The sequence below is a fragment of the Panthera onca genome, chromosome B4 (assembly GCF_046562875.1).
Source record: "Panthera onca isolate mPanOnc1 chromosome B4, mPanOnc1 haplotype 2, whole genome shotgun sequence".
Taxonomy (NCBI): Eukaryota; Metazoa; Chordata; class Mammalia; order Carnivora; family Felidae; genus Panthera; species Panthera onca.
The window spans coordinates 11645074-11657741 of record NC_138345.1 but is presented as its reverse complement, the minus strand read 5'-3'; the positions used below and the strand labels follow the sequence as shown (position 1 = coordinate 11657741).

At 48.7% G+C, this 12668-nt stretch overlaps 1 protein-coding gene across 7 annotated transcripts in view; it reads right to left on the bottom strand.

The window, feature by feature from the left end:
- Positions 1 to 12668, bottom strand: part of CAMK1D (calcium/calmodulin dependent protein kinase ID) — a 501767-nt gene that overhangs the window by 48053 nt on the left and 441046 nt on the right. For all 7 annotated transcript variants that reach the window (XM_060659603.3, XM_078450432.2, XM_060659604.3 and 4 more), the window contains one exon: positions 9247 to 9373. In XM_060659603.3, coding sequence (XP_060515586.1) covers positions 9247 to 9373 — 127 coding nt within the window. The remainder of the gene's footprint in view (positions 1 to 9246; positions 9374 to 12668) is intronic.

Below are 12668 nucleotides of genomic sequence, written 5' to 3'. Positions count from 1 at the left end.
GGAAATGTCCAACCTGCCTGTGACATCAGCAAGAAGAGGCTGGCAGACAGGCTGCTTGCCATCCTGTGACCTAGTCCAAGGCTCCTTTGTGCCTCTTGCTGGCTGACCTCACCTCTCTGTGGAGGTCAAGGAGAAAGGCCCTCGACTTGAACTTCGTGTGTGTCACGACGAAAAGGCCCTAAGAGATGGGAGTCAGTCGTGGTCAGAAGTAGTGGAGACTTCTTTTACTATCACGGCTTTCCCCCAAGTGGCTCATGGAAGGAGATGGTAGGGCCTGGATTCAAGTTCGGCTGTGCTAGCCAGGTTAGGCAATGTGATAGGGTCTTTACAGGGAGGAGCTTAACAGAGAAGTAGTGAGAGGAGTGATCTTCTAGCAGAGGGCTTTTAAAATCATTAGATTGCACACACAGAGTGGTGCCACATCTCTGCCATCTAAGATCCAGCAGTGAGTTGGAGGACAGAATTACAGGCTGAGCCCTGAGCCAATGTATCTCGGAGAATTTGTTATCTTTCTTTTTTCTTTTAAAGTTTATTTAGTTATTTTGAGAGAGAGAGAGAGGAGGGGCAGAGAGAGGGAGAGAGAGAATCCCAAGCAGGCTCCACGCTGCCAGTGTAGAGCCCAACTTGGGGTGTGAACTCACCAACCATGAGCTCATGACCCAAGCCAAAATCAAGAGTCAAACGCTCAACCAACTGAGCCACTCAGGCGCTCCAGATGTGTTATCTTTCTATGCCTCAGTCTCTTGTCCTGAAGGTCACCTGCTATTTTGTCTTGAAGTTACGCCTTTGTGGAAAAGAATCTGAGCTCAAGTGAAGAGCTGCATGGGACTCTGCGTTTTAGGGAATTTCCACAGGTGGGGAGAAGGAATCCGTGCAGCACCAATTCATGTGGTGGATTAGTACAGAAGGCCTTAAATTGAGCTGTAATCCAGTTGCAACGAGTTGGAGAAGCTGCATGTTGGAGAAGTGGTGAGAAGGCTTTCTTTTAATTTTTTTCTTAATGTTTATTTATCTTGGGGAGAGAGACAGAGGATGAGCAGGGGAGGGGTAGAGAGAGAGGGAGACGGAATCCGAAGCAGGCTCCAGGCTCTGAACTGTCAGCACAGAGCCTGACGCAGGGCTCAAACTCACGAACCGCAAGATCATGACCTGAGCCGAAGTCGGAAGCTTAACCGACTGAGTCACCCACGCACCCCGAGAAGGCTTTCTTTGAAACACTGGGAGAGAAAAACGACATTTCTGCCCAGCGGCTGCCTGTTCGGAGATGATAAATAAAATTCTACACATCAAGGAAAAGAAAATTCGGGCATCCATTTCAGGGTGGAGTTTGGCTTCAGGAAGAACTGATTACAACAGGCAGTATGAGCAACCATGCTTAGTCACAACTCTTTCTGTAAGCAGACTCTGCAGCAGGTGGGGTTAGACAAGAAAACACCAGTTAATGAGGGGCTTTACTACAAGCCTCTCCATAAACCGTGTGGCTTCACCAAGGTTTGGAGAACTGCAGCCTGGATTGCCGGCAATTAAAAATTCAGCTGAAACACAGACTCGTTCTTTGCCTGTGGTTTGCCTTCAACCCAAAGTCACGGAAGTTAAGAGGAGTAGGGCTCTCTTTGGCTAGCTCTGTCCTCGGCCGGACAAGTTCCCTTGGAAAGCTTTCTCATCCTTCCCTCAGAGTTGTAATTTACTAAAAATGCATCGCAAAACAGTGGCTTGCTCTGATTTTCCTAGTAGCCTCTTGAATTTTACCACAGGCATGAAAAGTCCCCACGAAAGTGCCGTCCTGGTTATAATTACCGTTCCGATCTGAGCTGGAGTACTATTCAAATGCTACCAAAGCCAGAATGTGGCCAGTGGGTGGAGGGGTGAGGCTAAGGAATGGGAAGGGAGTGGAAAATGGGAGGGCAGCTGGTGTTCTAAAATGTGGGAGAGACCTGGAATTCAGTGGGAGGGAGGAAAGGAACTGTTCGGAGTTAAGGCAATTCAGGGCAACGTGGCAAGAAATAACCCTGTGATGTCGCCCTCAAAGGTTGTCCTGAGATCTAGCCTCTGCCGACACGGGTTTGTGACCACAGTGGGATGGCTACTTCGCTCCTCCTGAAGGCTGACAAGCTTCACTTCAACATTAAGAGGACCTTTACAGGCATTCCGGTGTTTTGGGTTTTAGTCATTAAAAGAAAAAAAAAAAGAGTAAGTTCCAAAATGCTGCAAGGTTTCTTTCCCTCCTCGACACCACAGTGAAGTTTAGAAACCATGATACTCCGTCACAGTATCCAGTATTTAGAGAGGAGCCGTTCAGAAATTGCAGAAGGGTGGAGGCCCCTGCGTGGCTCAATCGGTTGAGCATCTGACTCTTGGTCCGAGTCCTTGTTTGGGCAAGCCCCCTCTCCAAGCCAAACGAGTCTGCATATTTCTTCCACACTCGATAAGAAGCAGCTGGGGACTCTGAGCCTTTGTTCTCCTGCTTGCCCACATCCATTACTCTCCTTGTCTTGGCCTGGAATTCTACTCTTCCTTCAAATCACGCCTCCTCCAAGAGTTTTTCCCTGGTCGTTCCAGGCCTTGCTGATTCCTCTCTCACCTGTATTTGTAATGTTGCTTCTGAAATATGTTGGTTACTTCATACTGCACACATGCTACCAAATATGGGTCTGTATCACCACTGGTCATACACCATTGGAGGGGCCCTCGGTGTTGGAGCGGCTCTAAGAGATGCCTGCAGTGGGACCCCCATACACAGGGATGGAGCGAGGCCCACATTCTCCTGCCATCAGTGATGTGATGTTCTGCAAGGGCCCTTGTTCTTTTAAAGGACATGTAACATCAGGGCAGCTGTTCAGGGTAAAGGATGAATTCAAGGGTGATCAGATCCCTTTGCCTTTTCAGGCACCGTGTGTGTGCTGGGATACGTGGTATAAACAGCCCTTTTTTCACTATTTATTCATAGCTAGAGAGCTCATTTAAATTGAAGTAATCTTGGGGCGCCTGGGTGGCTCAGTCGGTTAAGCATCCGACGTAGGTCATGATCTCACAGTGGAATCAAGCTCCACGTTGGACTCTGTGCTGACAGCCCAAGGCCTGCTTGGGATTCTCTGTCTCCCTTTCTCTGACCCTCCCCACTTGCATATACTCTCTCTCTCTCTCTCAAAATAAATAAATAAATAAATAAATAAATAAACAAACAAACAAACTTAAAAAAAAAACTGAAGTCATTTTGACATTGCCAAAGTTCATTATTTAGCTGAACAGTCATTTAGGCAACAGCCATAAGAACAACAAAAACAAAACAACAGTGCCTGTAAATTGAAATCAATACTTCTACCGAGAAGGAGTCTGAAGTTTGAACCATGGCTAAAAGCAGACAGCAACACTCTGTACCTGGCTCGGGCTCCCGGACAGCAAGGCCCTCAGAATCAGAGGAGTGCTGCCTGGGACTGGGCTCTGCCCTGTTTAGATCGAGACTGGCAAGTAGGGATGAGGCAGCGGTTTCTTTGTCCAAGATCCCAACAGCGTCCTGATCTTGCAGAGATAAGCCAGTGTTGGGGGTGGTGGTGGTGTCCAGCCCCAGGGTTGACAGCACGCTGGGGTCCTCTTACAAAAAGCCACTTCACAGCATTACTCTGGCTGTCGGGCTCCCACTGGCTTAATTAATTAATGGTTCAATTAATCCATAATTCAAGGCCCCCAAAGCCAACGATCAACACCCAGTCACCATATTACTTAATAGCAACTGACACAAGGTACTTTCTCCAACTCAAAGTGCTTCCCAGGATACAACACCACTCTGGTTCCCTTCCTGTTTCACATGCTGCCTCTTCAGAGTCCCCGGGGCTCCAGGACTCAGCCCTGGGACCTTTCTTCTCCTCCATCTTTCCCTGCCTCCCCCTTAGCCACTTCATCCAGGTTCACAGCTTCAAAATACATCAGCCTCTTGGGGCGCCTGGGTGGCTCAATCAGTTGAGTGTCCGACTCCTGATTTTAGCTCAGATCATGATCTCATGGTTTGTGAGGTTGAGCCCCGTGTCAGGCTCTGGGCTGACAATGTGTAGCCTGCTTGGATTCTCTCTCTCCCTCTCTCTCTGCCCTTCCCCTGCTCTCTCTTTCTCTCTCTCTCCCTAAAAATAAAGAAATAAACATTAAAAAAAAAATACATCAGCCTCCAAATACGGTCCATCCTCATTATTCACGGATTCTGCACTTTTAATTCGCCTACTCACTAAAATTTATTTGTAGCCCCCAAATCAATACTTGCCGTGCTTTTGCGGTCACGTGTGGACATGAGCAGAGAGGCTCAAACTGAGTTTCCAAAGCTCACGTTCCCTGCTTAGAGGTCAGACAAGGTGACACACTGCCCTCCTGTTTCCCCTCTCACACTACAAACAAGTATCATTTTCATGGTCTAACTGCTGTCATGTTTTTTACATTTTTGCGCATTTTGTAGATTCATGGTTTAAAACAGCTCCCAAGTGTAGCGATGAAGTGCCGTCTAGTGTTCCTGGCACAAGAAAGTGGAAATGTGCCTACAGAGAAAATGTGTGGCTAGACCAGCTTCACTTAGGTGTAAGTTATGGTGCTGTTAGCCATGAGTTCATCGTTCACGAATCAAGAATATATATTAGGGGCGCCTGGGTGGCTCAGTCACTTAAGCATCTGACTCCAGCTCAGGTCATGATTTCGCAGTTCGTGAGTTTAAGCCCTGCATCGGGCTCTGTACTGATGGCTCGGAGCCTGGAGCCTGCTTCGGATGCTGTGTCTCCCTCTCTCTCTGCCCCTCCCCTGCTCACACTCGGTCTCTCTCTCAAAAACAAAAATAAACATTAAAAAAATAATATATGTTAAATAAGATGTCATTAAATAGAAATACGTATAAAACAAGGTCATGTATCCATCAGTAGATGACAATGCTGTGACCAGAGACTCACAAGGACCCTAAACCTCTATTTCCCGGGTAACAGTAGGTCAGTATTTACTAGTTCAGCGCTGGTGGTGACGTTACAGAGCATAACTACTACGTGTGATGAGAATCAACTATATCTTGTTGCAGACAGGACCTCTTGAGAGAACTCCAGACTTACAGTCCAACCGCCTTCTGGACCTTGCAAACTTTAACAAATCAAAATCCGAACCCCTGGTGATACTTCTGTAGCCTGCTCTTTCCACAGACTTTGACATCTAAAGTAAAGGTAACAGCCTCCTTTCAGAGGCTCAGGCCAAAAAATACCTTAGAACTATCATTGGCTTCTCTCTCTCAAGCCCTACTTTTAATTTTTCAGAAAATCTTCATGAAATTACCTTCAAATTTTTTTCTGGAATCTGATACTTTCTTACCACTTCCACTCTGCCAACCTAGCCCAGCTCCCACCATTTCTCACTTGAATAATTCCAGAGCCTTCTAACTGGTCTCCCTTCTTCCACCCTGGCCCTGCACCCTGGCATCTCTCCTAATCTCCACCTGTCTCCTAGAGGGATCCTGGTACAGGTCAGATCATGCCATGCCTTGTCTCAGAACCCTCCAATGGCTCCCCACCACCCTGAGTAAAAGTCAGGGTCTTGACAATGACTTCTAAGTCCTGGTCTGCACATGCTCTGCCTATTAGTTCTCTGACTTCATCTTCTACTGCTCTTCTCTTTGTTCACCCCACTCCTGTTGTTCTCCCACATACCCCTGCCTCAGGCCCTTTGCACCATTCTTGGAACGCTTTTCCTCCAAATAACAACATGGCCAGCTCCTTCACTTCTATCAAACCTTGACCCCACTGTCACCCTCTCAGTGAGGGCTGCCTTGATTACTACATTTAAAATTGCCACCCCCTACACACACACACACACACACACACACACACACACACACACACACACACAACTATTCTCTTTCCTGCTTTATTTTTCTTCATAGCACTTGTCAACCTAAGATATTAACAGACTTAGCTGTTTGCATACAGTCTGTCTCCTTCTCGCTCAAATATAAGTACCTTGATTGAGGGCAGGGACTTTTATCTGTTTTTCTTTTCTTGTTTTTTTTTAACGTTTTATTTATTTTTGCGGGAAAAAGAGCATGAGCAGGGGAGTGGCAGAGAGAGGGAGACAGAGGATCCGAAGTGGGCTCTGTGCCCAATGTGGGGCTCGAACTCATGGACCACGAGATCACGACCTGACCTGAAGTCAGATGCTCAACTGACCAGGCCACCCAGGTGCCCCCTGTTTTTCTTTTCCTTTCTACTGATGCATCCCCAGTCTCTAGAAGGGCAGGTAGGCACTAAATACATAATCCTTGAATGATGAATAACATAGCACTTACCAGACATAATTCAATTTACTGGTTTTCCCTCTTTTTCTCACAACACTGTGAGCATTTTAAAGTCTGAAACTCTGGCCCTACACATTCATATTCTTAACACCAAACCACTGAGCACAGCACATAAACTTAATAAATGCATGCTGAATGAATGGGAAAAGAAGAGACAGAGAGAAATGCTAATTTCTGCGAACCTTGGGTTTTTACCAGTTTAACAAGCATTTGTGCAAAGATGGAATAAGATAGTCCCTGCCCGAGAAAAAACGTGTGGTGCAGTGGGAAAGGGACACCGGTGCATATGGACCCCGATGCAATGATGTAAAAAGGGTCAGGAAAAGAACTAGGAGGACAAAAGAGAGAATGGGTGTTGGGAAAGCAACCAAAAGGGGGCAACGTGTAAGTTGGGCTTTGATGGCTGAATATCAGGAGTTGGCCATGCAGACTGAGGGGGCAGGGGAGGAAACAGCCCGATCTCTGTTGCTCACTGCCCGAGGTACGTCTACAGGTTATAAGCTCCCCCAGTGTCGCCCCTTCCTTGCTCTAAGAGGCCTTCCTAGGCAGCTCAACACACATGAATGAGCAGAACTACATTCGCACCCCTCCCCACTCAGAGAAAACTCCGTATCTGACAACAGCGTTACCTGATGGCCCCACTGGCCACCATTTAGGGTAGAAAGAGCAAGGGCCACATATAAACATGCTTCCCAGTTCCCAGACTCGTCAGTGTCTGACATCTAAGCAGAACCAGACCACTCGAATGACAGCCACTTAGAAACCCAGAGAAAGTGCCATTCCTGGGTTCTGCCAAGACGCAAAGAAGCAAAAATCCATTTAGAAAGTGCTGGAGCTTTCCAACATCACAGCCAAATATGAGAACAGTGCGATGCGTATGTAAATACGGACACTTCTGCCGGAACATTTGAACTGCAGCCCGAGAGTCGGCCTCCTGCCGGGGGGGAAGCGGGGCGGCCACAGAGCCCTCAGCTTCTCGGCCGCGGTGGCCAGGGCAGCAGACCGCACAGAAGGTGGCAAAGCCATCCCGGCAAGGAGCGTGGACAGCGCGCCCTCACAGGCCTTTTCATTTTCTGGGGTCTGGGAATTGCCACTGTTGGAACGGGCCTTCTCCCTCCCCATCTTTGAGGACAAACGAGAAGAAGCGCATCTTCACTTTTATCTGCCGCCCGCCTGGCGGCCGGGACTGACCCGGAGAGAGTCCACATACCTGCCGCACACGCTCCTGCTCCCGTCACACCCCCACGCCCCTGGGGCACACACGTGCGCTCTCGCGTGCATCTCCCACCACGGCCGTGATTCCCAGTCCCCCCGATGGGGTCCACTCCGCTGGCCCAGACCTGAGAGCACTCAGGGTACCGCTAATCTCATCAAGTCCTGTGCCACACCGGCTCCTCTGCCATCAGAAGAACCTCCCCGGCTCTGCCCAGCGCACACACCCGCCAGGGACACGATCCCCGCCTGTGCCGGTCACACCATGGCCACCTCCTCCCCCGCCCCCCCGCCCCCGAGTCCGTGGCTTCCCTTCCTGTTATTCTCCGTTCCCCTCAGCCTGCTCTTCTCCCCTCTCCTTTGAGCACCTTTGCAAATGAACCGGCTGCGTCATAACACCCGTGTTATGCCAGCACCTGAAGGGCCAGGAAGGGCCCCAAAGGGCGTTTGGAGTTTCCCACAATGCTCTGGGGCCCAGGCTCATCAGGTGGGAGGACTGCTTTCCTCAGCCTGCCTGGGGGATCACGCGGCTGCACCTAATACCAAACAGGAATGATGCCAGTCACAGAACATTCCCTCTCCTCTTTCAGGGCGAGCTTCCTGTTCTCATTAGGAAAAGCCATCATGGTTTGTACAATGAGAATTCAGCCTCGGTCTCTATTTTCCAGAAGTCTTTTCCAACCCCATTTTTTTCCTGCTCTCAGACATTCCCGGTTTATACCCTTTTCCCAGGATTTTCCCACTTGAGAGCTTTAGCACAAATGGATGCTTCTGCCTGGAACACTCTGTCCCCTAACATTCCCAAGGCTGTCTGCTTCTCCACATTCAAGCCAATACCCAGGTCTCATTCCTGTGCCCTTAACCGTCCTAGTCCCCCTCCCCGCCATCACCTTGCTGCTCTGTGGCATGTCCTCATTTGAGTTTCTCCATAGCACTTACCGTGGCCTGAAACAACCCTGTACTTTGTCTGTTGTCTGTGACTCCCGACTAAAACATAAGCTTCATGAGGGCAGGCCTGCTGTCTGACTCATGTACAGCCTTCACCCCAGTGCCCACAACAGCAGCTGGTCCATAGTATGCGCTTCAGTATACATTTGCTGAATGAATGAATACATTCATGTAAGTCAACGTCTCGAAAACACAAACGGCACCGATGGCCTTTCTCCAGGTCCCCAGAAGACACAAGATGGTTTTCAGTATGCGAGTGTTCGGTTCTTGTAGCCCTTTCTGCGCTCTGTATGTTTGGTACGAGGGCCCTGGGGTTCTGATTTTAGGAAAGACTTTAATTCTTGGCTTCTCCAGTACAGATCAGGACTGGCTACTTCAAGAGAGTGACTTCGACAAGGCATGAACTAGATTCCTCCTATCGATATTCTCTTTCTGGCCGCTTCTATCTCAACATGTTTGTGTCTGCACTTCATGGTTATCTCAGTGTCTCCCTGTAAATCATTTGAAAACACAGATATGGAGGCACTATTTCTGGCATCAGAACGTGGGAATTCATCCAATCAACTCCTGGCTTCCACCCAGGCCCACACCCCAATGAGACAGGATTTCTGCCCGACTATTAAAAGGTTTCAGGGGAAATCGCCTCTCTTCTAACTCGTTCCAATGTCTCTTGGCCTTTTATTCTCCACTTAAGGGGAATGAAGGCAGCTGCGATCATGTGCCAGGGCTGAAGTGCTTAAGACCAAAGAAGCTGATATGGACACCCACACTGTGCTTACCAACATAGCCCGGGGTGCCACAGGCTGTGGACATCACATCTCCTTTGCCCTCCATTTTTGACAGTCCAAAGTCACTGATCATTATTTTCGATTCCTCGTCTTGACTGTAGTACAAGAGGTTTTCAGGCTAGAAAGAAAAAAAGAAAAAAAACACTGACAAAGTGTGTTTAAATATGGGTTAATTGTGGGAGACTCACGAAGCCACAAAGCCTAACCACAATTTAAGGATACGCTTGACTCGGGACACAGCGAATGCAGTAAGAAAAGCCGTGTTTAATAGGAGTGATGAAGGGGACACTGCACAGTTTGGGGCACTTAGAGGTTTTCAAGAAAAGTGAGTCCCTTTGTCTACTTTCAAAAAGTGAACCATAAATTGGGGCTGCCTAGAGAGCCCCTAAGACTTGTCAATTTATTTCCTAGGTCAGGGGAAAGGGAGTTCCCAGAAATGAAGTCACTTCTGTAGGTGCTCTTCCATTTCCTTGTTCTTTCTTTCTTTTTTTAATGTTTATTTCTGAGAGAGACAGAGACAGAGACAGAGCGCCAGTGGGGGAGCGACAGAGAGAGAGAGAGAGGGAGACACAGAACCCGAAGCAGGCTCCAGGCTCCAAGCTGTCAGCACAGAGTCCGACGCGGGGCTTGAACTCACGAACCCTGAGATCATGACCCGAGCAGAAGTTGGACGCTTCACCGACTGAGCCACCCAGGTGTCCCCCACCCCTGCCCCGTTCCTTTTTCCTGACCCCTTTAGCAACCTTTCTCGAACCCAGGGTCTCTCTCCCTGCCCTCCGTAACAGCCCATGTCCTGAGGCTCTGGCAGATGCGTTGCGTTTTCCCCTTTACTGAGCCAGCTGACCCCTGCTCGCTGGGCTCCCTGGGAAACAGAGGGATGTCATCATGGATGAATCGTGTCCAGAGATCCAGCACTTTGTAGCCACGTGTCCTTAAGTGCCCTGAGCTTCTGGTTGCCTTTTCGGGAAAACACGGGTCGTGGTGGTTCCTCGTTTGCTTCCCTGAATGGGGAAGCTGGAGCTGGATGGAATGGGGAATGCTGGAGCTCAGATGGTAGTAACTCAGGACACATGGCTGAGGCCTGACCACAGCTCCTGTCTCTGCTACAGTCCTGCACAGCAGGGGCACCTCCATGGCAGCTGCACAGGAGGGGTAAGGGGAGGCAGACGGGTGGAGCAGGGAGACAATGAAGCTTTATTTGCATAGTGTTTTATGAAAAGTCAAGGTATCATTCTTAGAAAAAAAAAGGGGGGGGTGGAGCTTGTGGAGACCGAGGGAGATGTCCCAGCCTCAGGGCTGCACCTGTCCTGCCCAGGCAGAGCCTGACCACAGAAGGGCTGCCTCAATTAATGATGTTGTCCCTGAGAGACACAATGCTGAGGACGGACACCACTCCTTTCCCCCAACTCAGGAAATTCCAAAGATTTGCCCAGTGAAGAAGCAATCACTTCTCTGATTTACGTTCAACCTTAAAAGAAACACAACAGGGGGCAGCTGGGGGGTGGCTCAGTTGGTTAAGCATCTAACTCTTGATTTCGGCTCAGGTCATGATCTCGGGGTCAGAGAAATGGAGTCCTGCGTGGGGCTCTGTGCTGACAGTGGGGAGTCTACTTGGGATTCTCTCTATCTCTGTCTCTCTCTGCCCCTTCCCCACTCACTCACTCTCTCTCTCTCTCTGTCCCCCAAAATAAATAAATAAATACACACATACACACACATACCACACCAGGAGGAATCTGGACTGGGCAAGCCACTTTCCCACAGTTTCCTGTCTGGCTCTCCTCCCATCCCCAAGAGTGATTGAAGCAAGAGTCTCTTGTCAGTGGTTTGCGGTGGATCTTTGGTTTCTGAGTTAATTGAATTTTACCAACTCTTCTTTCATTCTCTCATCTGGTGGTGAGGGCTATTTAGATTTGAGATGGGCCTGGAACTTCTGGGTTTTAGAATTCACGGGGCAATTCTGAGCTGTAGCCATTTCTGTGAGGACATTCTGAGAAGTGTTCAAGACCCACCCCCCTGCCCCGCCTTGACCAAACTATAGTCGGGCTCCCCTGAGCCCTCTTCTAGGCCTCGGTTTTGGCCTTCTGTGTCCCTCCTGTCTTGCTGGGGCTGCAAAGTCCAGTCTTAGCAAGAAACCTGCTAAGTCAGAATAGACAGAACCCCTCACTCTTGATATCTGGCCAAGCTCTTTACCTTCCACCTTGGATGTTGTTAAAGAAAATGTATTCACACGCTTGGTAAAGACAGTAAGGAAGACTTTATTCGGGACCACTGCAATGGGATTCTGCAGTAGGAGAGGAAGAGTGGACTCAAGACCTAATACAACAAGGAAAAGTGGAGATTTATAGCCCAGGATCAGGGTGAGGGTCAGTGAACAGAAAATTACTAAGAGGTGGGGTGCCTGGGTGGCTCAGTGGGTTAAGTGCCAACTTCAGCTCAGGTCATGATCTCACGGTTTGGGAGTTCAAGCCCTGTGCTGACAGCTCAGAGTCTGGAGCCTGCTTCAGATCCTGTGTCTTCCCTCTCTCTCTCTGCCCCTCTCCCACTCATACTCGGTCTCTCTCAAAAATAAAATAAACATTTTACAAAAATTAAAAAAAAAAAAGAAAATTACTAAGAGGGAACATCAAGGGTGGGGGGATTCTGGCTATGCCAATTTCAGAGGATCCTTGCTGAAGGCAGGCCAGGGTGGGCAGATATGAAAGGTGGAAGATAAAGAATTTGATCAGATATCAAGGGTGGGGGATGTTCACCAAAGTGGCTCAGTGGGATTTTTTTTTTTTTTAATATTTGTTTATTTTTGAGAAAGCGCAAGCGGGGACAGGCAGAGAGCAGAGACAGAAGATGTGAAGTGGGCTCTGTGCTGACAGCAGTTAGCCCAATATGGGGCTTGAACTCACTAACTGAGAGATCATGACCTGAGCTGAAGTCAGATGCTCAACCCACTGAGCCAGCCAGGTGCCCTGGCTCAGCAGGATTCTTGCTCAGCCTGGACTACATGGGCAGAGCCAGTGCACTAAGGACAGAGCCCAAGGACGGAACCTGGCCAGAAGGAAGAGAACCTGGTCAATGGAGAGAGACTGCCAATGTCTAAGTTCTTGGCCAGGCTTTAGGAAGGATCCCTCCATCCTTGATACCCCCTCTTAGTAGGTTTCTATCCACAACCGTCATTCTGCTCAATGGCTATAAGTCCTCACATGCCCTTGATGATTTTGGAGTTGAACCCAATTCTCTCCCCTATTGTGATACCCTTCTTGCAGTAGTCTTAAATAAAGTCTTGTCTTAACAAGTGTCAAAATAACTTTAACAGAACACAAAAGAAAAAAAAATACTACCCTTCTCCTAAAATCATAACACAAAAAGGAATGACACATTCACAGTGACGTCGATCCTGTGGATGAAGCATGAGATTA